Genomic DNA, 25,444 nt, shown 5'->3' with positions numbered 1-25,444 from the left:
TTAGTTTTTATTTTTTGTTGTTTTTTTTTTTAACTTAAAAATTTGTATTATGAAAGTCTAGCTGAGAAATTAGCAAACTCTTCTCATAAAGAGCCAGGGACCAACTGATTAATAGTCCTTTTAGCTCAGTAGTTAAAGAGGAGTATACTGTACTTACTCAGTTCCACCCACAGTGAGAAACCCTAAGAGAACAACATAGATAAATGGGCATGTTTGTTTTCTAACAAAAAAGAGTTAGTGGCCCAGTTTGCTGATGCTAGGCCTAATTATCTTTCCTTTCTAGTTTGTCCCTCAAATTATCTTTGCCTATAAAGTGTATTTCAGGATGGGGCTGCAGCATGGATGACAGAGCTTAGATAGCACACGCATAGCATGGTTTAAAGATGAATACGCCCAATGTTTCAGCTGCCTGACTTTCAGCCTAAGACCACCTGAAACATTTCCCAGTGTTATTAGCAGAGCTCAGAGAGTACAGAATAAGCCGTTACCTTCAGCATTAGCTGAGACATCTCCCTCAGCTTCTCGGGTGTGTAATACTGGCGATGTAATAAAGGGTGGTTGGCCATTTTTCTCAACTGCATCATGACATTGCACATTTCTGTGTTTTTTTCTGTGATCCAAAGAGTATATATTTTAAAAAAAATCAAGGCGATACAGAGCTATTTATTAAAGTCTATCTCAATTTTTAACACTTAAAAATAAGTCTTGAAGCCAGACAGTGATGGTGGACACCTTTAATCCCAGCACTCAGGAGGCAGGGGCAGGCCTATGTCTCTGAGGACAAGGCCAGCCTGGTCTACAGAGCTGGTTCCAGGACAGCCAGGGCTACCCAAAGAAACTTTGTCTTGAAAATTAAAACAAAAATTCTTCAAATCCCAACTAACTTTTTAAATAGAATAACCCCTAATTATCATATGCTCCAGTCTAAGTTCATTTTCCCATAAGCTGTGCAAGTCCGATGTTACCCAGATTGTTGATGGACTTTTTCAGTCTGTTGAAAAGGCCCAAGTAGAGTTGCTCCTGCTTCTCTGACATTGCACACAGCTCAATCTGATCCTTCTTAGGAGGCAGCTGCTTGAGAACCTTTGGAAGGAAAAATCACTTCATGATTTTTCTAAGAATATTCTAAGAAAACAGAATTTTTAAGAAAAAAATCTGCAACCAAAAACACCTAAATTAAGAATTACCTCCTCTTTGACTCTTCTGAGAATAAAAGGCTTTATGATTTGCTTTGCGTGTGCTATTCTCTCCTTTTCATATATGCTCTGCTCATCTGCTGGTTTCTAAGCAAAATAAAAACACAGTCTTTTAGAAATCATGTTTTTAAATCATCACAACAATCCCATGTTACTAAATGCACTATCTGCAGACCCTTGATTGACAGATGGAAATACACTGGACTGTTTGGGCTTTTCCAATGCATAGTGGAATGGGTCAAACTCATGACCTTGGATATGACAGGTAGATGCTTTACACTAAATTACTGCTTGGGCCCAGAACGTCACTTTTAAATTCTGAGCTGTTATCTACTTGAAGTTTCATATATATATATTGAGGTTTCATGGCATATATATTATCATGTATTTTACTGAAGTAATAAATCTGAACCAGACTAGTTGGTATTTAGACCCAACCAATTTAGTTATTGACTGAATAAATCACATGGATTAAAAATTTGTGCACATGTTTAAAGAGAGAGAGTAAGAGGGTAGAAAGAACAACAAACTCATGTCTTTGTTAAAAAAAAAAAGTCTTCCCCAAAGTCAATGTAATTTGATGCAAACAGGGGACAGTACCCAGTCAAAGCTGATGTACTTGGAGAATTACACAGTAAAGTTTTACCTAACGGGTCTTCTGAATCCATAAGCTAGAGCTGGAAGAGTGGTTCATAAAATCTCCCAGTCTATTTCTATAGTTGCACATCAAGTTGGAGCAACTAATCAGCAAACATCAAAAAGACAGATGTGCAGTAAAACAATTCAGAGAAACGATCTTAAAAAAAAACTGAGATTTCAAGTCTAGCAGAAATGGTACTCAGTGGAGAGGTATCAAGTGCTAGTGAACACTTGGAACAGTGGTCCAGAGATGAGCCAGGTTTACAGACCAGACAAGCTCATAGAGCCCCAGATACCTAGCAGTGTGTAGTGTACATCCCAGTGGACAGGAGATTAGTGTGATGCTCAGCTTTAAAGAAGACACTCACATTACGCCCTGAAAAACTGACAGGCTATCTTGGAACAGGGAGCAGAAAGAATTTAAGAGTCAGATGATGGGAAAGAGGGCCACGAAATGCTGTCCAATGGGTAGAGTATGTCATGGCACTCAGGAACTCATAGCGATGGAGGCTGCCTACAGGTATGCATGAGACAGAGCACCTAAACAGTTAGTCACAGATAGGAATAGGAGTCATTAGACCTGGTCCAGAGAAGCTAATAGTAGTCAGAGCTACTAGGGAAACCCAAGTCACTGTATTCATGGTATCATGAATATCACTAGTGAGTTACCTATATAGGCTCCAGTGGATGGTAGCTTTGGTTAAGCCCAGCGGGTTGCCAGTAGATATGAAAGTGAGACTGACACTTGGTGAGAAGAAAGTAGAAGATAGCAAGGGGTTAAGAGAGGGCTGAATGGATATGACCAGAATGCATTATTAATATGTATGAAATTATCAGAGAATAAATTAATAATAGTAAAACAATAAGGTAGAGAACAGAAGATACCTCATGTTAACCTCTGGCCTGAATGTGCACATGCATCTTGAGTACATACACAAATAGAAAAGACAAAGGTGAAGGCCATCTTAAGGATCTCAGGGGTGGGTGTCTCAAGTTTCAAGCAAGACACTCTAGAATTAAGCTGCTTAGATAAGGTCGTTCATCTCAAAGCAGAGAACTGGAAACCCCTGAGTCCAGTAAACTCTCTTTCCTCTGCAGCAGGTAGAGAACAAGAAGAGCCATAGAATGAAGTAGTAAAATGGAGTTTGCTGCACAAAGTACTGGGCATCTTCACATGCTTGTAATGGCTACTAAAATCTAACAATTTAATAACCATAGTTTCTCTAGTCATGGACAACAAGAGATTCTTATGAAATGCATCGAAGTCTGAGAACACACTATTTTCTCTCTCATCAGACTAAACATGGTAGATTCATAGATGTTAAGCGGATGTCACGAAGTCACTGGGTTAATATCATGTTTCTGAGTAAGACCACTAAGCTTTACCCCCAGAAACCTCTAGCTTCCCAAGATGGTGACTATGCAGACAAGAGATACCTGCTGGGTATCTGGAAATCCTAAACTCTAAGACTCTAGTTCTAGCTTTGGAAAGACCAGTCATCATCTCCAAGATCGAGGACCTTCATAGTTGAGTCTTAAGTATTAGTTTTCAGTACCTGTCTTTGAGTTAACAGTGCTATACAAGTTTTCTCTTGCTAATGATATTTTGATAATGATCATTGCATAAGGTATTAAAATTAGTGGAGGCTGAATAAAGGATATACAAGGAGAAAAAAAGAATGCATTAAAAAATATATACATATAACGCCAGATTTCTGAGCTCTCAATCACTTTTAAACTATTATTCAGCTCGTAAGGATACTGAAAACTCAAAACTCCTAAATACTAGCACTAAAACTGTTCGTTATTTTCCTCCATACTGTGGTTGATATCTTTACATATAGTATACCAAGTATTTAAGCTCACTTGATAGAGAATGTACCATGAAAACAACAGTAAAAGTGCAAAGAGTGAAGCGTCTAGCACAACAACTTCACATCTGGGGAAAACGAACACGCATGCTTACCGTTTTAGAAGAAAACATCCTTCGGATTTCACTGGTGCTACTACTAAACATGTGTGGCATAACAAAATTCAACAATGACATGAGTTCTAGCAGATTATTCTGCACAGGCGTACCCGTGAGCAGTAAACGGTTATTTGCCTGAGAGTGAAGACAAAACTTAGATTAGTTTTCTTTAAGCATCTCTCCCTGTCATCTTATCTACCATTTTCAGGAAAGGGTATAAGAACATTATACCATTCTGTGATAGGAGAGAAGCTGAAATACTTGATGTCAGTTACTGTCATCTATTATACTTTAGGCAGAAAGTGAAACTGCTGGTCACATTTTGAAAGTAGTAATTGTATCCTCAATTAACTTCTATGAGGTGGCAAAAGATATACTATACTTGATATAAATAGCCTGCCATATAAATGGAAGGTCATGTGCAACTAAGAGTATTATTTTTGTTTACATTGTTAAAAAATTAGTGATGAAAAAGAAAAAAAAACAAAACAAGAAGTACATGACTGTGGCAACAGGGTCCACCAAGCAAAAAGACTCTTAAAGACAAAGACTGGCTCCTTGATATAAAAGTGTGTGTGTGTAAATCTTTTCATAACCATTTATAAAACACATTCTTACATTAATTGTCATTAAGTGCTGGTAGCGGATAGAGCCCATATTCTTCAGCATATGGCCTTCATCAAAAATTGCATAATTCAGTTTCAGCCGTCGAAAGAGACTGCGATCATCAGAGCTGCTGATTGCACAATTATACCTGTTGCCAAAGAAAATGAATTACTTCAGATTGTGCCATTTAGGGGCTTAAAGCTTATTAGAACACAATGTGAGTTTCCAAATTATTTTTCTTAAAAATGTATTTAATTATGTTTATTTCTTGTTTAAGTACATGTGTGACACCAAAGTCATGTTCTTTCCTGCTCAGGCTGTCAGGTACAGGGACAACTGCTTTACCTAGTAAACCATCTCACTTGCCTCTCAATTAGTTCTCTTTTCGAATAGCTCTAATGAGAGAGCACCGAACAGTCAACTCTCAATTACTGCTGTATTTTTATTGAATATTTACATACATGTAACCAAATTATGCAGTATTAACCAAAAGGAAATTTAAATGTTACAATATTAGACAACCCTGACATACTTGGGAAGCAGTCAATCCGAGAATAATTTAGAGATAATCTAGCACTGCTATATACTTTGCCCCATACATTTTTCTCAGAATAGAACAGTGAAACAGAACAGTGGGTCAAAGAACTACCAGGTAACACCCAAAAGTTCAAGACTAGTTATGTTTACTTTAGAAAAAAATGATAAATCTGTTTAAAGGGGGTGGGGTGCAGCGATGGCTCAGCAGTTAAGAGCACTTCTTGCTCTTGACCAGAGGACCTAGGTTCCATTCCAGCTGTCATACTACCATACTGGCAGCTCATAGCTGTATGTAACTACACACATATCCAGGGGATCTGAAGCCCTCTCTGGTCTCTGCTGGCAACTGTAGGCAAGTGGTGCATATATATACACTAAGGCACAAATGCTCATACATGAATTATCTTAAATCCTTAAAAGAGGAAAGGAAGTTTTGGATAAATACTTTCAAGAATGGACTCCTATAGAAGACGGCAGTAATAAAAATTTAAATGCACTATAAAAATATTAAGCTTTCCACCACATATTTACACTCAGTAGTTTCAAACATGTGGCGGCTATTCAAAGCTATACTGAAACTGGGTGTAGTGCTAGCCTAACATCTCAGCACCTGGAGGAGTAGACAAAAGGATTAAGAGTTCAAGGAAGTACTCAGCTACGTGAATTGGAGACCAGCCCACTTAAATGAGACCCCAACTCAAAAAAGTGAAAGAAACCAAAAGAATTAGTTTCTTTTTCATCCTTACTCTGCCCTAATCCAGATTTTTTGAGATTTCATTATTATTTACTATTAATATTTACTTGAAAATTAGAAATATAAATTATTGGTGAGGAATCTCAAATTTTATCTTAAGCTTAACTGAGTTTTGTTATGCTATCAAATAAACGAACAAAAATTTCACCCCCATTTTTAGAGAGCTGACAAAACACACTCAAACAAAAAGCCTTATACAAAAAATTTAAAAAGAAACGCCTTCACTGTCAGCAAAATCACTCCATCATTTCTGTTTCACAATTCCAGCATAAACTACCCTGCACATTGCTACTACAAGACAGTTTTTGAGCTGAGCATGGTGGCACATGCCTTTAATCCCAGTACTTGGGAAGCAGGGGCAGGCAAGTTCGAATTCAACTTGGTCTACATACAGTTCCTTTAGCCAGACTGTGTAAGACAACCCTGTCTTTTAAAAAAAGGAAAAAAAAAAAGACCATACAAATTCACTCTACCTCCTCCCAAATTTTCTTAATACTCACGTTGTAACAATTACATTGTAATCTTCATATTTATTATGGATGTTGAATCTAATTTGTTTACGCTCTTCTTGAGAACCTAGAATTTAAAAAGGAAGCACACGTCAATTGTATTTATTGTATTTAATTATATATTTCAAATTTGAAGAACTTGAAGATGAAAACCAAATGACTTACCATAGTAACAGAGCACATTTAAAGTAGGACACCATAAGTTAACTTCTCTTAGCCAGTTATCTACAAAACAGAGATTATTTAAATCTGTTATTATAGGATTTATGTTTATTAAGTCAATTTTGCTTTGAAAACAGCACTATGAATATTACCCCTCATGATTAAAATGAGAGGACATTTTATTTCAATGATGCAATGATGCCATGTCTGAAATGGCATCAAGGTTGGGGGAAAGGGGTAGAAGACAACTTCACTTAAGTGATAATTCTAACCCAAGGAGAGACAGTTTTTATTTTTTAAGCACAAAACTCTCTCATCCCAACTTGTCCATTCAATTAATCCAGAAAGGATGGATTAATGATTTAAGCAGGGAATAAAATACATACTTTTAGATTCAAAGTTTTTTTTTTTAAGGCAGGGTAGTAATGCCAGCTAGCTACTAAGGAGCTGAGGCAGGAGGATCACCCAAGTCTAAAAGTTCATGGAAGCATGGATAGACAACATAGTAAAACCTGCTCTCAATACCCCATCATATTCTTTTCTTTATTTTTTTTGCATTCAGCTATATTTTTTTCCCCACACAGACCTTGGATAGCCCAGCCTGACCTCAAACTTACTACACATATGAAGATGACTTTGAACCCCAATTCTCCTAACTTCCTCTTACAAGTACTTAAGATTACAGGTGTGTGCCACAACACCCAGCTCCTTTGACTCTAAAAAGTAATTTCTAAGTATTATGAAGCCAAAAGAAATGACCATGTCTGAACTCCCCCTGGCACACACACACTTACACAAAAGAGACAATAGGCCAAAAAATTAATATTCATCACCACATAAGGAACCAATATAAAACATCACAAACACAGAAAGACTTGTCCCCGGTATTACAAACCTATGGTTGATGCTGGAACAACAATCAAATGAGGCCCTTTATTACCCTCCTGAAAGAGGTATGCCAGGAATGCAATGGCTTGGATGGTTTTTCCTAGACCCTAAAAATAAAAATTTAAAAGACAATATATGAAAATTTAAAATGAATGCAAACAAACAGACAGACAGACAGACAGACAGACAGGTGGAAGCAATAAGAAAAAGGAGCATTTTGGACAGGATTGATTTTTACATTTTCCATACTCCACTTTTGAGAATTTCTACAAGGTTCTTAGCCCTCAAATGAGTTGAGTAGAAGCTACAAATGACCCTATAACTTATTTTAATGAGTGGCATGGATGATGAATCTTAACAGTTGGTTTATATATGACACATATTTAATAGGAAAGACTTTTGTGATTTTTCTAATTCTGGTTATTATAGGCCCAGGACTTACTGTAGCCTAGATGAACTGAGAACTATATTTCATAACTAGAGCAAAACATATTCCTAACTCTATTACTCTGCAATTTCACTCTTACAGACAGATAAGAAGATCATATCACATGGCAATTCAAAAGAAAGCAAACTCCAATACAACGATAGTAGATGAACCCCAGTAGCATCATGTTGTACTAGATGAGCAAGATGGAATAAACTGTACAGTGTAGCCTGAGGTGAGCCTCTGGTGATAGATGTCAGAAACGAGGTACAGAGCTAGGCTTGGGGAATCACAACATCTATAATCCCAGACAACTGAAAGGCTGAGGCAGGATGATCCATGCCAGTATAAGAACAAAAGGCTTGGGTTACAGTACAGAAAGTTCCAGGATGGCTTGGGAAATAGTGTGGGAACCAAAGTTGTGAGCCTGTTCCACCTTGACTGGAGGTCAGAGAGTCTGACCTTATTTTTGCTCTCTCAAAGTTGTTGACAACAGGTGTGGCTACAAACAAGAGATTCTGGCCTTGGTTGTAGTTAATTAGCTTATATCATGTTAATTCCTTATATCAAGTTAATGAAGTCTGTTGCATCCCCCCCCCCCTTCTGGAGCAAAGTATATATGTAAAATAAACGAGGTGAATTCAGTATTCAATGAATGTCCCTCGCGATGTTGTTCTGTGTTTCCGTCTCTTATTTCTCTTATATCTCTTTTCCTTCTGCTTCATAATTCTAACCCTCACCCTGGAACATATGAGTTTTGTCAAAGCTGGTCTTAGCCAAAATAATATGAAACTCTACTTCAAAACAAAAACAAGGCACAACACAAAGGGTCACTGAACTAGCACTTTAAGAGAGCTAAGTAGCACCAACCATTAGGAACTGAACGTGTCCTTCCCTCAAAATACACATGCTGAAGTCCTAACACTCAAAAGATACAGTAGTTAAAGGAGATACAGTATTTAAAGGACTGGCCACAAGGAAGAGACTTAAAGTCAATGCAGTCTTGAAGGTGATGCCCTAATCTACTCAAACTGATGTCCTTTCAAGAAAAGAGAGACCAATGATTGGCACAAAGAGACAGTGACATCTGAGGACACAGAAACATCACTGCTTGCAAGATTTAGAAGAGAGGCCTTAAAAGAAGTCAAGCTTGCTAGCATGTCCATCTTGGTCTTCTAGCCTCCAGAACCATGGGAAACAAAATTGTAGGGTATGATCATTGTATTTTTGTTCTGGCAAACTTAAATTTAAGACAACTTACAAATTTGTGCTTTATGGATAAATTTCACATCACATACTCTTTTTGCCATTTGTTTTCGTTTGTTTGTTTTTCGAGATTGCATTTCTCTGTATAGCTTTGGAGCCTGCTCTGGAACTTACTCTGTAAACCAGGCCGACCTTGAACTCAAAGAGATCTGCCTTGCAAGTAAGTGCTGAGATTAAAGGCTTGAGCCACCACCACCCGGTTACACCATATATTGTTTCTGATACTAAATATAATCTGAGTATAAAAATTATATTTTTATTAATATTAGTTCAGAAAGATTATGTCATCTGTTAAGAACTTGATAGCCCATGAAAGGATGACATCCAAAGTTCAGGTCTGATTCCAAAGTTCATTTATACAACTGTCATGCTCTTTACAACTGATGTTTGTGAGCATTTTGAAATGCCTCAAACATTACTTACTTTTATATTGAATAAATAGCATGTTTAGTAAGAATAACGTGACAGTGTGAATATGCAGAAACAACATTACATTTGTTCATTTTTGAACAAATCTAATACACAACCATTCAACCAAAGAACAACAAAAAACACAACAGCAAGAGAATATACCATGTTTTAAATGACAACATACCTTTAAATGACATGTTGAATCACAAATTCTATTAACGGTATACACTTACCATTTCATCTGCCAAAATGCCATTAAGTCCATGTTTATGCACCAGTGCCAGCCAATTCAAACCAACCTTCTGATAGGGCTTAAGTGATAAACTGATAAAGAAACAACAAATATCACAGATTTATACTTTTATTACTTTTCCACACTAAAACAGAAATTTTCTGGACTATATAACTTTCTGACACTTGGGTTATAATAAACACACACACAAAAATACTTAGAACTATCTAGATGAACCTTACCTTTTAGCCTGACTCTTACGTTTTAAGAAGGAAAATCTAAAACATAATCCATAATAATTTTAAAAACTAAAAGTTCTGACATTTCCTTTGGCAGCACAAATTACATAAAATACTTTTATAATTGGTCGCATCAGATCACCAAGTTGCTGAATTCCATAAATGATCCAATATTAATTATGATAATATTATTAAATTCATATGTATTCTAGGAAAGTAGATTAGATTATATTGACAAGACTTTTAGCACACTAAAGAACTTTAAAGTTTTAGATCTAAACCCACAAAAAATTTTGTTCTTTTGAAAGGTTGCTTAATAATGGCTTTGTGTAGTTCTAGAATTACATATGCACATATGCATATATTTACATATATAAATTTGTTAGGTATTGATCAATACCAAAGAATATGCAAGTGTTTTTAACTTTTTAACTTGGAAATGCATAAACAAATTAATCTCTAAGAACAACTAAGAGAGTTATAATGGATGAAAACATTTCCCTTAATGTTTAAAACTAAAATTATTAACAACCGTTTTACTGAAAACCTACTAAAGAACACATGTCATTTTTCAGATATTATTTTTATTAACTTTTAAAGAATACTATAAAGTAGCTATTGTCATGGCTTTACAGATGAAAAAATGAGATTCAGGAATCTGGGTTGTACAACTACAAAATGTAAAGTCTCAGATTTTAATTTGGGAAGTCACACTCAATCCAAAGCCTGTTCTCACATTTAGGAGGACAGCACTAACCACACACAAATGTGGAAGCCTGTAACATTCCCCAGATTTTACTCTGCCCCCTTAGTTTCTCCTACATACATTCAGTTACACACATACAGAAAAGAGGTCTGGACATAAGCTGATGAATGTAAGTGACTATGGGGTTCAACTCTGAAACCAAAACATCTTCATTCCAGTGAGGTGGGGTTGAAAGTCCTCCACCTTAAACATGAATCTGTGTTTCAGCCTTAGTGATTGCCATACATAAAGACATTTCTCACTAAAAAAAACCAACAATACAGAGAAGAAAAACATTGCACCATTTCTAAAGTCATCATAGTGATATGCCCTTCTTTCAAAAAAAAAAAAAAAGAATGCTGTTTCCAATGTCATTTCTGTGCTCCTACAAAAGCAATGAGCCTACCCATGCAGCACCATTGCCTTGAGAAATGGGAAAATACTTGATTCAAAGAGATCTACTCTAAAACCTATCTTTAAAAAAAATAAAAACATTTATGTGTACAAGTGTTTGCCCATATTTGCACCACATGCACTCCTGATGCCTAGAGACCAGAACTCAAGTTATAAGTGGTTTGTGAGTTACTCAAAAGCTGGAAACTGAAGTCAGATCTTCTGCAAAAGCAGCATGTGCTTCTAAGTTCTGAGCCACTTTTCTATCTCAAAGCTTACCCTTTAACCACAAAATAACAAAACCCAAAAGCTTTTGCTGGCCTATGCCATGGTCAAGTCAATACCTAATTCTCTATTAAATATTACTGAATCTTTACCAATGCTTTCTTTAGTCATTATATAACGTTGGCATTTCATGAAAACAAGATTTTGGTAAGAGAAGAGATTATAACATTTATAAATGCATTTGAGGGCTGCCATAACCCTCCAACACACAATCTATCACATAAAAAACAAGGAATATTCTTCGACCAAAATTACAAAAGTTTTCATCACTAATATAGGTTTAAAAGATCTGTCAAAAATGCCTACAATTGTTGAAATGTGGTAAATGAATAGCACCAACTATTTGGAAATATACATTTAAGAAATATTGATTTATTTTCAATCACAAGGAAGCCTAGCTAAGGTACCTGGATTAGCTATTTGACTAAATAGTTTTATTAAATTAAAGTATTTGTTTCAGAAATACATACTCATACATCAGTGTGCATACAGGTGTGGGTGGAAATATATTTATGCATGTGCTACTTGGCTGTGTTACTTAGTATGACAAAATTGCTGCCTGGTACAGATCCTTTCTCCAGAACACAAATGGACCCACACAAAAACGATCAACGAAGACCTTGGTAGGTTTAAGAAAAAAAATTTAAACTACATTTACTGGATGGGGATATAGCTCAATTGTTAAGAGTGCTTACCTAGCATGGATGAAGCCCTGGGTCAAATCCCCCATACCACTTTTTAAAAAGAAAGAAGAATCTCTATTTAATATGACAAATTATTGAAATAGGTATATTCTTTCTCTAGTATGCCCTATTATTTAGATGTTATATAATCAAACTCCCTCCCACTTATTTTGACACTTTCCTAAGAAGCTGAATGACTATGTCAATACTAACCATGCATTTACTAGTAAGATTGTACAACGTATTCAGAACTCTAAATGTACAATCTGATAAACATCTCTAGGCTGGAGGTTCTCTTGCCTGCCATGGAGGAAAATGCTACTTTAAGATCTCCTGAACAAATGGATTATTTGGAAGTGGCTTTTCTGCTATGGGGGAATGCTCCCGATCATTATGATTCTTCAGTGTAAAATGAAGTAGGGTCTACTACATCTGCTGTGAGAAAAGCTAGTTTCAACATGATTTTCAAAGGAGGGAAAGGACAGAAGCTGAGACGCCAGAATTGCATATAATTAGTGAGAAATTCAAAATGTGGAGCTAGAGAAGCTTGTTTGGACAGTGGTCCACACAAAGACAAGATCTGCCATGCAACCAAAGTTCATGATCATTTAAGCATGTCATGGCTCCTAAAAATATTACATTAGTCAATTAAAAGAACTATTCAACCTAAACTATATGCATCGACACCATACCATGACATTTTTCTTTTTTAATATTACTGTCAAAGGTCCCAACTTCCTCTTAAAAACAGAACAGAAAGCTTCTCCTGTCAAACAAGCTAAAGACTTTTATAGATTTAGCTTGGAAAAGACAGACAACATACTATATGCTGAACAAGTTAGAAATCTTTTCAGTGAGAATTTAAAACTGGTCAATTCCATACCAACTACTGAAGCCTTTGAGATGGCTACAGCTACAGTAAGAAAAAGCCATGGAACAATATTCAACATGTTTACTCTAAACGTTAAGCTAATTAAGGTGAAATTTGATGCCACTGCACCTTGCATCATTACATTTTACCTTTAAGCAAGTTTGACACACTGTAAAATAATAAGTTTGAATACATAATAGTTTTAAAATATACATGACAATTTTTATTTTTCTCTACAAAGATTTTAATTTTTAAATTATTTGTTGCTATTATTTATGTGCATGGGAGAACAGGGGTATGGGAGTGCCCACAGAAGTCATAAAAAGGCATCAAACCACAGGAGCAAAATGGATTTCTAGGCATTTGTATGCTGCCGGATGTGGGTGCTGGGAACTGAACTCATGTTCCGAGGAGCAGCAGCAAGCACTCTTAACAGATGAGCCATCTCTATACTTGATGTCATTTATAACATGAAGTTCTGAAATGTCTGTATCTCCAAAGGCAAATTTTCTCCTATTACAGTTCACAACAATTTGCACTAGAAACTAAACACTTAGCATTAGCATTGCTTCTGTGCATACTATGACACAAAGGTCATGCTCTGTTAAGAGAAAGATCCTAGGGCTGGGGATGTAACACAGCACTGTACTCAATTGGGGGACGACTGGGTTCCATTCCTGGAACTATCAAAGATGCAAGTGTGGTAGTTGCTGTCTAGACACTCTTTTATCTGTGATTAGCTGCAAGGATTAACTGCAAATGTTTCTACACTGGCAGCTACAAAGGTTGGCCAGTCTGAGCAAAAATGGGGGAAGGGTGGGTTCAACTAAGACTTTGATCTAAGGAGAACTTAAAAATTAATTTCTCATCTATCAAGCATTTCATTAAAAATTAAAATATCATAATGAAACTATTTATAATTAAACTATGACTTTAAACCCTTAGCCTAAGGGAAGGAGAGTAATACCTGACCACACTATTTAGAAGAGGAATTGTGAACGTGGGTTGAGAGTTTGTGAGTGATGCGGTCAAGTACTCAATTTGAAACTCCAAGTTATGATAAAGTGGACTCAACTGGGAAAGTCTGGCAGAGTGAAGAACTCCCCACGTCCACGATGAAGAACAAGCAGCAGCAGCAGCTCCAACTATACTTAGGAGATGACTTTGCTGACATAGTTCTGTCTACGCAACACACAAAGAGCTTCTTTTGTGGGAGCTGCATCTCGTTTCCCTACATCACCACAAAGCACCCTAGAAGGGCACAGAAAAGATTCGAGCTTACTATTAAAGGCCAATAACCACATCTTTTACTGCTTGCTTCATACTATGGTTTTGAACTATTAACAAATGATCATCAGCAAACATGCTTTGATCATTAAATTAGAAAAGTATCAGATGTAACTAAAATCAACAACTAAGGTAAACATTTTGCCAAAACCCTAGTGCTAAAAACAAAACCAAGTAAGAAATATTTTCCATAACAATAAAAGTACAAACAATCCCCTCTCTCTATCTATCTATCTCTCTCTCTCTCTCTCTCTGTCTCTCACTCTCTCTGTCTCTCTTCCCCTCCCTCCCTCTCTGTCTCTGATTGTTAGGTTCCCCCCCTCATGGTCCAAGCTAGCCTAGAACTCACAATTTAGCCAATGTTGCCCTAAAACTCATGATGATCCTCTCTTCTTGGCCTCCCTGCTGGGATTCAAGAGATAAGGGAGGCATCATGCTTGGCTTTTTTTTTTAAATTTGCTTTTAAGGTTGTATAACACTGCATAGTATAGACTTGCCATAATTCATTTCAACTATTCCCTGATTTGAGGAAGCTGAGCTATTTTCATGGTTCTGCCACCACAAAAAGTATCACAAGCCAAGGGTAGTTGTGTGGTGGAGTACAACTATAAACTTAGCACTAAGTAGGTGAGTCAGGAGGATTGCCATGAATTTGAGACCAGCTTAGGCTTCAGAGTGAGCACTAAGCCAGCTAAGGTTGTCTCCAAAACCAAAATAAACAAACAAATAAATACATACATAAAACCCAAGAAAACATTCAAATAAGCAATTGCATATATTTCCTGAAAAGGAAGAATTCTGAACAACTCTACATTTCCAAACTACTTAAAATTAAGCAAACTATTAGAAAAAATTAAAAATGTACTTTTCCTACCACAATCCTCCAATACCACATAAGCAGTTCACAATTACGAAATGCCACTTGAGTATTTACTGATGCTTGGATGGTTCTGTGGGTTTAGCTTTTGTCAGGGCTCTGGCACGGTATTTTATTGAGTAGCATCTGGAAGACTGTGTAGAGTTACTATCTGCCATGTCCTCTGAAAGGTGTTTCTATCCCCAAGGAGACTGAAATATCTGGGCTTTTCAAACTAGTTAAGAAACACAAAGAGCAAAACACTTGGTTTACACAAGCATGGCTAAAACCATCCTTATAGCTTCCAAGAATACACATAAAACTATCTGTTACCAGGTAAGGAAGACAAAGGTTACATAAGACTACAATATGGCACAACAGAACAAAATATCCTGCTGGGGAAGGGACAATCAATGAACATATACTTGTATGCCACTGAGAAAACTTTAGGGAGCTTTCTTCTAACCCTAGTTGCTGAATAACACTAATTTCCCTAGCCACAATGCAAATAAATGTTCAGATACTTTATATAAGATCAAAATAAATGTGTTCAATTAATGATACCTTTGGTTTAGAATGGAGGGCTGCTCTATGTTCCATCCGCCTCCATTTCCGGTGAGCATGGTTACTTGTTTGGTCAATTTATTTGAAATGTCTTCACATTTGTTCATAAGTCTTATAACTACATCCCTTTCTTGAATTAGCGTTTTACAATTCCATATCAAATCTTCAGATAGGCCATTGATTTTGGACATCTTTGTAAACTACGACATAAAAAGAAAAAATAGTATAACAGTTCAAATCTAGTAGCAGAATGCCATTTCTTTTCTACTTACCTAATTAATTTATTTAAGGTTTCATCCACGACTCAGACTAGCTTCAAAACTGTAACCTTCTCACTTGTGCCTCCCAAAGTCTGTGCAGGAGTACACAACCATGCTGGACAGCCAGCTTCTTTCTTTTGTTTGCAGGGAGAAAAGTCCATAAAGTCTTATTACTGAAGTACTGAGTGAATTGGTTTTTCCTATCCACATCTCAATTCCTATGTGCTTCACTCTGATATCCTGCCACTTCTAACACAGTATATATCTTTCCACACAAAATACATAATCTCCAATTTTCAATTTGATAGTGGTAGCAACTTTTCCTTATATTAGAAATATTGTTTTTATTTCCTGTTCACTAATTTTTTCCACCAAAGCACAGCTTCACACCATTAATAAAGATAATAGCAAAATGTACGGTGGGTCTACACTCTATTCCATTTTTACTATTTTCTGTGACTATTGAATATTAAGATATATCTATCAAACTACAACCCTACAAGTATCAAAAACAGTTATTTATCATTCAACATACCAAACTGTTTGTTTGCTTGTCTTTGAGGCAGGCTCTCATTATATTGCCTAGGCTTGGAACTCATACAGCTCTGCCTAACTCTGCTCCTTAGTGACAGCATTAAAGGCGTGCGTCACGCCACAGGCTATTATCTTACTTTTTTTTAAATTTTATTTTTTTAAAAAAGAAAACAAAGGTCTCCCGGGTCCTGGGAAGACCAGCTAGCCCTGTTGCACTGCTGAGGAGCTCTTCCTAGAGAGATCCTTCATCTGGCAATAGATGGAGATTGAGATGGGGTCCCACGTTGGAACACTGGACTTAACTCCCTAGGTCCAACCGAGAAGCAGAAGGAAGAAGAACGTGAGCAGGGAGGGCAAGATCAGAGGGAACCTTCATCCGGCGATGGATGGCGATGCAGACGGAGACCCACATTGGAGCACCGGACTGAGCCCCCCAAGGTCCAAAGGAGGAGCAGAAGGAGGAAGAACATGAAAAAGGAAATTAGAACCGCAAGGGGAGCGACCACCCCCTGATACAAGGCGACTGATCTAATGAGAGTTCACCAAGGCCAGTTGACTGGGACTGAAGGAGCGCTTGATCCAACCAGATTCTCTGGAGGAGGCTGGATTCTCTGAATGTGGCTGGCCCTAAGTCTTTCTAAAAAGCCATTGAAATGACTCTGGGACTTGTTTCCTATGCATATTCTGGATTTTGGGGGATCCAGTCTGATTGGATACTCACCTTCCTGGTCCTGGAGGGAGCGGGGAGGAACTTGAACTACCCACAGGGCAGGAAACCCTGACTGCTCTTAGGGATGGAGAGGGAGTGGGGGGAGTGGGAGGGTGTTGGGAGGAGGGGCGAAAATGGAAACTTTTATAGTTTAATAAACTTTAAAAAAAAAAAGAAAACAAACTATCTTTTTTCATTTTACATATCAATCCCAGTTCCCACTCTCTCCCCTCCTCCCATTCCCTCCACCTTCCTCCCCATCCCACTCCCCTATTATCTTACTTTTAAACTGAGAGTATTAATTAGAAAAGTATCACAAATCAAAAGATAACTTTATGGATCTAAGTATATGCCCCAGTGGTACAGCATTTGCCAGCATGTGAAAGACCCTGGTCTTCATCACAGCAGCACACATACAAGCTAATTATGACCAATTTAATAATTACAAAAAATTCACTAAAACCAACTATAATATAACACTTATGTGAATGATTTTGTGTGAAATTTTAAAGAATGTCTTCCCAAGGAAAGCATGAACTGAATTTTTCATACAGATAGCTGACAGATCACACCCTGAAGAGCAAAGCTGAATTATCTTGTGCAAAGGATGAAAAAGCTCAGAAACCACTTGACAGCCTGCTGAGAAGAAAAGCAGAAAAGCTCACAGACCAGAACTGAAGAGAGAAAGCTAACACACAGCCATCTGCTAGATTAAAAACAGATCATTTTGATTCATATCACCATGCAATATTTACCATATACTACCAAGTTACCATAAGTCATCTTTGTGTTTACAGTGTTTCTAAATTCAATAAGAAACCCACACAAATAGAAATTTAACATTTTTGAAATATGCTACTATTTTTGCAAAATATGCAATTTGTAACAAAATACATTTTCTTTTTTTTTAAACATTTTTTTATGGTTTATTTAACTTTTATTTTATGTGCATTGGTGTGAAGGTGTCAGACCCCCTGCAACTGGATCTTCAGACAGTTGTGAGCTGCCATGTGGGTGCTGGGAATTGAACCCGGGTCCTCTGGAAGAGCAGTCAGTACTCTTAACCACTGAGCCATCTCTCCAGCCCCAACAAAATACATTTTCATTTCTATACTAGAGTAAGTTGGTAGGAGACAAACTCTCTAATCTATTCTACAGGAATTTTGTTGTTGACAAGTCTCACAATGTAAAACTGGATGGCCTAGAACACACTATTATAGATCTTGCATCCTTTAACAAACATCAGCCTCCCTCTGGCTGCCCAGTGGAGGGATTAAAGGCATGTGCTACCATGCCCAGTATGTCACAAAATGGAACTGTGAAACACTGATAATTTGTCCTTTATTTTAAAAATATTTATTTGATTTTATTTTAAGTGTATGAGTGTTTGTCCTTCATGTATGTGCCCTGCATTTGCACAGTGCCCACAGAGAGCAGAAGATGGCATCACATAACCTGGGACTAGAGTCACAGACAGCTGTGACATTCCATATTAATGCTGGGAATCAAAACTAGATCTTTTAGAAGAGCCACAAGTGTTCTTAAACATTCAGATGTCTGTTCCATGATTCAAAATACTGATGTTTGCACATTACATTTCTATGGGAACAATAGTCATGCAAATACTCTCAGTGAGCCCTTGCCCTCTTGGTTCATTCAGGGGGAAATTGTCCGCAATCATTAGGTAAAGAGTTTCTACTGAAATTCTTCATTAAAACACCAAGTTTTAAAAAGAATAAAAAGTAAGAAAGAAAAAATTGCATGGGACTGACCTAGGCCTACATGTTATAGTTGTGTGGCTTGGTCTTCTTGTGGGCTCCTTACACTGGGAGCAGAGGCTGTCCATAATGCTTTGGCTGGCTTTTGGGAATCTATTTCTTACACTGGGTTGCCTTGCTCAGTCATAATATTAAGGGGAGGTGCCTGGTCTTACAGCAACTTGATATGCCAAATTTAGTTGCTATCCATGGGGGCCTGGCCTTTTCTGAAAAGAAACAGAGAAGAGCTGGGAGGACAGGAGGGAGGGGAAACTGTAGCCGGAATGTAAAAAGACATCATAATAACAATAATAATAGTAAATCATGAAAAAATAGAGCAAAAAAAGTCATCATGTCTACTGTGTAGGTTGTTGGACGTTTGCGTATGAGAGAAATCAAGATAGAACAGACACTGTGTGCAAGAAAATACATAGTGCATTTTACTCAATAACTCATTAAATCCAACAATTCCGGATCCATAAAATTTATAACATCATAAAGCTGTATAAAAATCTAAAGTCTGTGCTTTTTTTCAATGGAAACAATCTTCCTTCAAATAACTTTAAGACCTGGAGCCACGGCTAGAGAGATGGCTCAGAGTTAAGAGTACTGCTGCTTTGTTTGGTTTTCAGCACCCACATCAGATTAACTCAACCCACCTAAAACTCCAGAATACCCAACATCGTCTTCTCACCTCTGCAGGTACCCATACACATGTACATACCAAAAGACATAAATACACGCACATAGAAAAAGGTAAAAAAAAATTTTGAGCTCAAAGAAGTAATATTATTTTCATTAATGTGATTAGATATTCTTTTTTTGTAGCCAGCTACCACTACATAAATTTTAGCAGGATTTGTTTGTTTTGTTCTTTAGTAAACTTGACTCTAAGAGTATCTGCTATAAAGGAACAGTTCCTTCCTTATAGGGTTTACTGCTATTCGGAAAGACAATCTAAGTGCTAAGAAGGAAAAAATAAATTTTGCAGGCTTGTATCACAAGCAGGCTACTAAAATCTAGAAAGCCCTTTCAGTGCAGTAAGCCCAGATGTAAAAACAGAACTGTTTTAACTACAAGATCAACATGTCAGAGCCTAGAAGAGCACAAGATTATTTTCAACAAGAGAGTAGGATAGGACAAAGAATCATTCTGATGAACACTGTAAAGCAATTGAAAAGTTTTAAGTCAAAAAGATTAAGATTTATTTCTTATTTTAAAACACTGTGAAAACTGGACACAAGAAGCTTTAAGACTGGTAAGTTTCTTACTGTTTCCAAAAATTACTTAATGCAACGTCTTGTGGCACATGCTTGTAAATCCAGCCCTTGGGAGATGGTAGCAGAGAGATCAAGAGTTTGAAGCCAATTTCAACTATGACTATATGCTGAGGTCAGCACTGGCTACATATGACCCTATACATATTTTCAATCCCTGCAAACAGGAGTCCAAAGCAAAAAGATCAAGAACTTGATGCCAAGCGAGGTCATATAGCGTTGTCTAAAAAAATAAGAATTAAAACAAAAGGGACTCATCAGATGGCTCAGCAGTTACAAGCATTCCCTCACTATTCTTCCAAAGGACCTAGGTTTAATTCCCAAAACCTGCAAGGGACAGTTAACAGTCACAATTGGAACTCCATCTCCAGGGAACCCAACACTTCTCTTCTGGCCTTCATGGGCACCAAGTACACATAAGGTGTACAAACATACATGCAGGCAAAACACCCATACACATAAAACAATTAAGAAAAAAAAGAGTTTAATTCAAATAATTTTAAGTACTAGAAGAGTGACCGCCAAATTCTTAGTGTGAAGTTCTCAATTCTAGTCCCGAGTACGAAAATATAAAAACCAAAAGAACATGGTACTTATAATGCAGAAAAGTTGAATGAAAGAGCAAAAGTCAACAGTTAAAACAACTATTGGAGATTTTTTAATCCAAACTTAAGCAATACAAAGTCACCCTATAAACAGAACTTTTAGTAAGCCTAGGTCACAGATAAGCCAAGAAAATAGAATCTTGTTTATATGGAGTGAAATGTATCAATAAAAAAATTGACACGGAAACTATCAAGTAGTGGGTACCTTTGGTAGAATTATTTTTTATAAAGTACGTTTTTCATTCCTATAGTGCTTCAACTTTACATAAATAAAATAATCTTCAAAATCATTATTTATTCAGGGACAATAAGAAAACACACAATTCCCACTTAATGGACAGTTCTATGTAAACAGACTCTCCACATGCCACTGATTAGTAGCGCTCATTAAAAACTCAAGCAGCATCCCAAGAACTTTCTTCTCTGAAAGGTAGAGTCTGACTGAGGAGGGACCTGCATGAGCAAGCCTGAGGCCCTGAGTTTGAGGTCTGGTACTGAGAACAGAAGAGAATGGAAGACCTGGTGGAGCTGAAGTACCTCTCTCCTGCCACAGTGTGTCACTCTTGCAAAACAAATACTTCTGAATTTTTATAAGAGGAGGAAAATGGTTTAAAAGCAAATTGCTAAAATGACTTAATTCTTACTTAAGAAGCAGCTTGAGCAACCTTATTCATTATTCCATATATCTGGCAGTAATTTTGGTAATTTAAGTAGAAGTTTATCTAACTTGTACAAATTAAAACAAAGCCCCAGTAGAGCAATCATAAAATCAATGAAGCCACTCCATCACAAAGAAGAAATAACCGTTTCAGTGTTTTAAGTGGCAGGCAGACAGGCATTTTATAGAGTCAAACAAGGGAAAGCCAGGCAACAGTCTGGGACTCACTGCGTGGCAGAACAAAGCCTTGGACAGGAGCTGAACCTGCTCAGGCAATGTTAATTCACATCTACACAGAACACATCATTCATAAAGATACAAATCTGAAGATGGTAGGTAAACATTCATGAAGTAAGCTATCCATAAGTACTATATTGAGTAGTATAAATACACATGCTTTTTGAACAAAGTATATTTTATTTTATTTTATTTGAGACAGGGTCTCCTATAGCCTAATATGGCCTAAAATTTGTTCCATGGCCACGAAGAATCTTGAACTTCTGATTACCCTGTTTCTAGATACCAAGTGCTTTGATTATAGATATATGCAACCATGCCTGATTTATTTGGTGCCATGGATTGAACCCAAGGTTTCATGTGTGCTGCACAGGTACTATGGCAATAGAGTTATATCTCCAGCCCCATAAATGCACATTCTAATTTGAAGATAATAGTGCAATTAAAATTACAATACATACATAATAATACCCTTAATCTATTTTATACTAGGCTAGAAAGATCAAAGTTCAGGAAGTAATTGGTGAACTGATGGCTTCAAAAGTGAACTTTGCCAATAAAAACTCCATTTTTACCACTTTAACAATACTGACTTTTAAACAAATGTCATTTTTGGCTCACTACATTTCAAAGACTGCTACACTTAATGCTTGTTTCCTTATATTATATATTATATATATATATGCATGTAAAGTATTGCTATTCTAAAACAACAACAAAAACAAAAAGACTTTGGGTAAAAGAGAAAAACCATAAAGGAAATCTAACATTACTTAAATCACAATACAAGGAAAAAGAAAGGAATGAATAAAGCTACAGATAGAAATACTACTCTCAATCCAACCTTTTTTCCCCTCAAATAAAATGAAGGTGATTAGAACTGAAAACATATTAACTTTTGGGAAAGGAGGGAGAGAAATGCTCTGGAAAGAAAATTAGAGCGATACCAGAAAACTGCAGAACTTGGAATTATTGTGATATACTACTACATGGCTAATATTAAGCAAATATGTCATTTTTTATGTGAATCAGATTTGTAGTACATTGTATATCTAATGCTTTAAAGAAAACCCATTCTCTAGAACTTTTCAAAGTTTGGTTTAAAGTTTCCAAGTGCAAAAGCTATATTTTCTATGAAACATTTATGAATTTACAGTTTATTCAAACACTGGTAAACAGTCTTATAATCTTTAAGACAAAACTTCAATAATCATTTTAGGGATTAAAGGGCTTAAAAAGACTGCCCTGAATCTGTAATATCTTGTATTTTCAATAAGCTTTGTGTAACACAATTAAAACTTCAACTGCCATAGTAATTTCTTAGTGCAGCAGGTATCAAAATAAAAGTTTGGGAGGATAAGTATTTTTGGAAACAATAATGTTGGATATATTATCACATTAAATTAGATGGTTTTTATAGGGTAAATTAGATAGTTTTTATAGGAATGTAAATTAATTTTTTACATTACATTACATTAAAATGTAATATTAATTTTTCCACTGATAGTTTCACTAGTGTAATAAATTACTTTATAGTCACATTCAAAATGCTGGTCCTGGAAAGTAGAAGCTAAAAGCTTAAAGAAAAATAAATTTTAGGCTTACAGATTTACAGATTATTGATTTGTAAAAGCTTACTTATACACTTTGTACAGGATAGCAAAACATTGTACTCAGTAAAATGAAATAAACTGTCTACTTTTCAGGTACCTTTTCACTATCTTATAAAATGTTCAGCGTTAAGATGAGTTGGCTAGGACAAATACTATAGTCCTTATGTTCCATTTCTTGAAGGGAAAAAAGTCAAGAGACTTAAGTAGTGCATAATCTCCAAATTCATGTCAAGACTGATAGAAACTCGGTCAATTAATTAAGAAGATATGTCTTCTCCAAGTTAAGTTCCTGAATATTTTTTAAACATCTGGCACATACGTCTTGGTAAAACTGTATAATCTGCTTTTATTATAAGCTATCTGGGCAAGTGCTTACAGTGACTACACAAACTGGTACAGATAACTACATCCCTTATTAAATAAATTAGAATCCTAACAAGCCTGAGCAATCTAACCCCATAACAACACAGGAGACCATTAAAGATTAAAAGAAATATAAAGAGGGAGAAAAGAACGAGAAAGCCCTTCAGCAAATACCTCAACAAATAATCACTAAGGCAAAGTCAAACAAGTTTTGAAAGGGATCTGCTTTGACAGATGTTCTCTGGAAAAGCATACGCTCGGGGCAAAACGAAAGGTTTTGTCTGGTTTTGTGTGTGTGTGTGTTTAAAGTTGCAATGGACTAATTTTTCTATATGCTGAAATACCTTAATTTACAAAAAAGCTTTTAAAAACTGTTGTGCAGAAGCCTCCCTAATCAACACTTCAAGACATTTACCGAAGTCACTCATGTTTATTTAGATTTGTTATAGGTATAAAATTAGTCACAAACACATGCAACTGCACTCCACAGCACAAGGATTAAAACTCTGAAACCTCCACAAAGCAGCAAGAGCTGCCTCAATTCTCACAGCCATAAACAAGCATCCATATTGCTTTGCTTGGAGGGCCTATACATAACCCATGAATAAAGCCCCACGTTTTCACAAAAGTTGAAGTAAAATCTAAAACACAAGAGTATCTATAATAATAAGATTTGAGAACTGATTCATAAAACTCAAAAAAAACAGGTATTTTGGATAAAAGTCGTTCGTTCACAAGAAGTCAAACACCACAACATGATCGTGCAAAGTGTACTCACCAGAGCTCATCCCTTCTTTCGCCTACACTTGAATTCTATGCTTCCACAACTTTGCTACTTTTCCAATTAAAAATGCTGCAGCCTGCTATACTCCATCAAATGGCCACGTTCTTTAACCAGGAGAAACATGTTAGAAACTGAGCTGTCACATTTAGAAGAAAAAGAAAATAAACAACGGCTTCTTTGTGGGGAAGCATAAAGCACTTAGGCTGGCATGTGGGCCATGGAATGCCTCTGGCCGCTGCTACTGCTTCAAGTCTTGTAGTCAATGTCTGCCACATTCTTCTGTTCTGTATGGTGTCTCAGCAGTAACAGATCAGAACTGGCTAGCAAACAACTCCTTCCTGAAAGTAAGCTCTAATTTCTTCTTCTGCAGTGAAATGAACCAAGTTTCTATGCAAAAGGATGAGTGACAGCACACCCAGCCAATCAGCTTGGGTTTTTCAGGAAAATCACCCCTTAATTCATTCAAAATTAGGTCATATGACAGACACTATTTGAAATACTATTGGCTTACAATGAAAGTAATGTTTGCCTCTACACAGGATAAGGCCACCCATCTATGCTTCCCTGGGCTGAAGACAATCTGACTCTAAACGGTACTGTAAATCAAACATACACACACACACACACACACACACACACACACACACACACACACACACACACGCCTTACCAGAGTTTCCCAACTATTAAAGGGCCGGAGTTCTATTATTTTCTGAGCCTTTTTCTGAGAACACTGAGGAATTAGAGTCAGCTCAGCGATCGAAGCATCCTGAAGGAAGTGGATAATTTTGCCTTTATAGCCGTCCTCCATCACTTCTTCACCACTGCTGTAGTCCTCGTCCAGCGAACTCCCGGCGTCAGAACCTGAATCGTACTCAGAATCTTCTACAGCTTTCTTAGGATTAAAGACATTTTTCTTACGTTTCTTGTTAAAACCATTTTGTGGTTTCATAGAAATTTTCTGTTTCATTTTAGTTTTAGTTGTGTTTTTAGAATAATTTTGATTCTTTGCAACTTCTTTTCCATTTGTAACCTCACTTTGTGAAGCACACTGTGTATCTGTGTACAAAAAATACAAATGTCGTAACTAACTTAGAAATATATAAATTAAAAAATATAAAATATAAG

General features: G+C 36.6%; 1 protein-coding gene across 2 annotated transcripts in view; it reads right to left on the bottom strand.

The window, feature by feature from the left end:
• The window catches only part of Smarcad1 (SNF2 related chromatin remodeling ATPase with DExD box 1), a 66,227-nt gene that overhangs the window by 8,896 nt on the left and 31,887 nt on the right, over nucleotides 1-25,444 (bottom strand). For both annotated transcript variants that reach the window (XM_048416248.3, XM_085690888.2), the window contains exons 9-19: nucleotides 24,987-25,375; nucleotides 15,520-15,719; nucleotides 9,598-9,688; nucleotides 7,268-7,367; nucleotides 6,376-6,435; nucleotides 6,202-6,277; nucleotides 4,423-4,558; nucleotides 3,802-3,939; nucleotides 1,188-1,283; nucleotides 966-1,083; nucleotides 489-610 (exon numbers count right to left, since the gene is read on the bottom strand). In XM_048416248.3, coding sequence (XP_048272205.1) covers nucleotides 489-610; nucleotides 966-1,083; nucleotides 1,188-1,283; nucleotides 3,802-3,939; nucleotides 4,423-4,558; nucleotides 6,202-6,277; nucleotides 6,376-6,435; nucleotides 7,268-7,367; nucleotides 9,598-9,688; nucleotides 15,520-15,719; nucleotides 24,987-25,375 — 1,526 coding nt within the window. The remainder of the gene's footprint in view (nucleotides 1-488; nucleotides 611-965; nucleotides 1,084-1,187; nucleotides 1,284-3,801; nucleotides 3,940-4,422; nucleotides 4,559-6,201; nucleotides 6,278-6,375; nucleotides 6,436-7,267; nucleotides 7,368-9,597; nucleotides 9,689-15,519; nucleotides 15,720-24,986; nucleotides 25,376-25,444) is intronic.

This window comes from Myodes glareolus, chromosome 6 (genome assembly GCF_982192425.1).
Source record: "Myodes glareolus chromosome 6, mMyoGla1.1, whole genome shotgun sequence".
Lineage (NCBI taxonomy): Eukaryota > Metazoa > Chordata > Mammalia > Rodentia > Cricetidae > Myodes > Myodes glareolus.
Note: the sequence above shows the minus strand (reverse complement) of the source record. Positions and strands in the feature narration are given on the sequence as shown.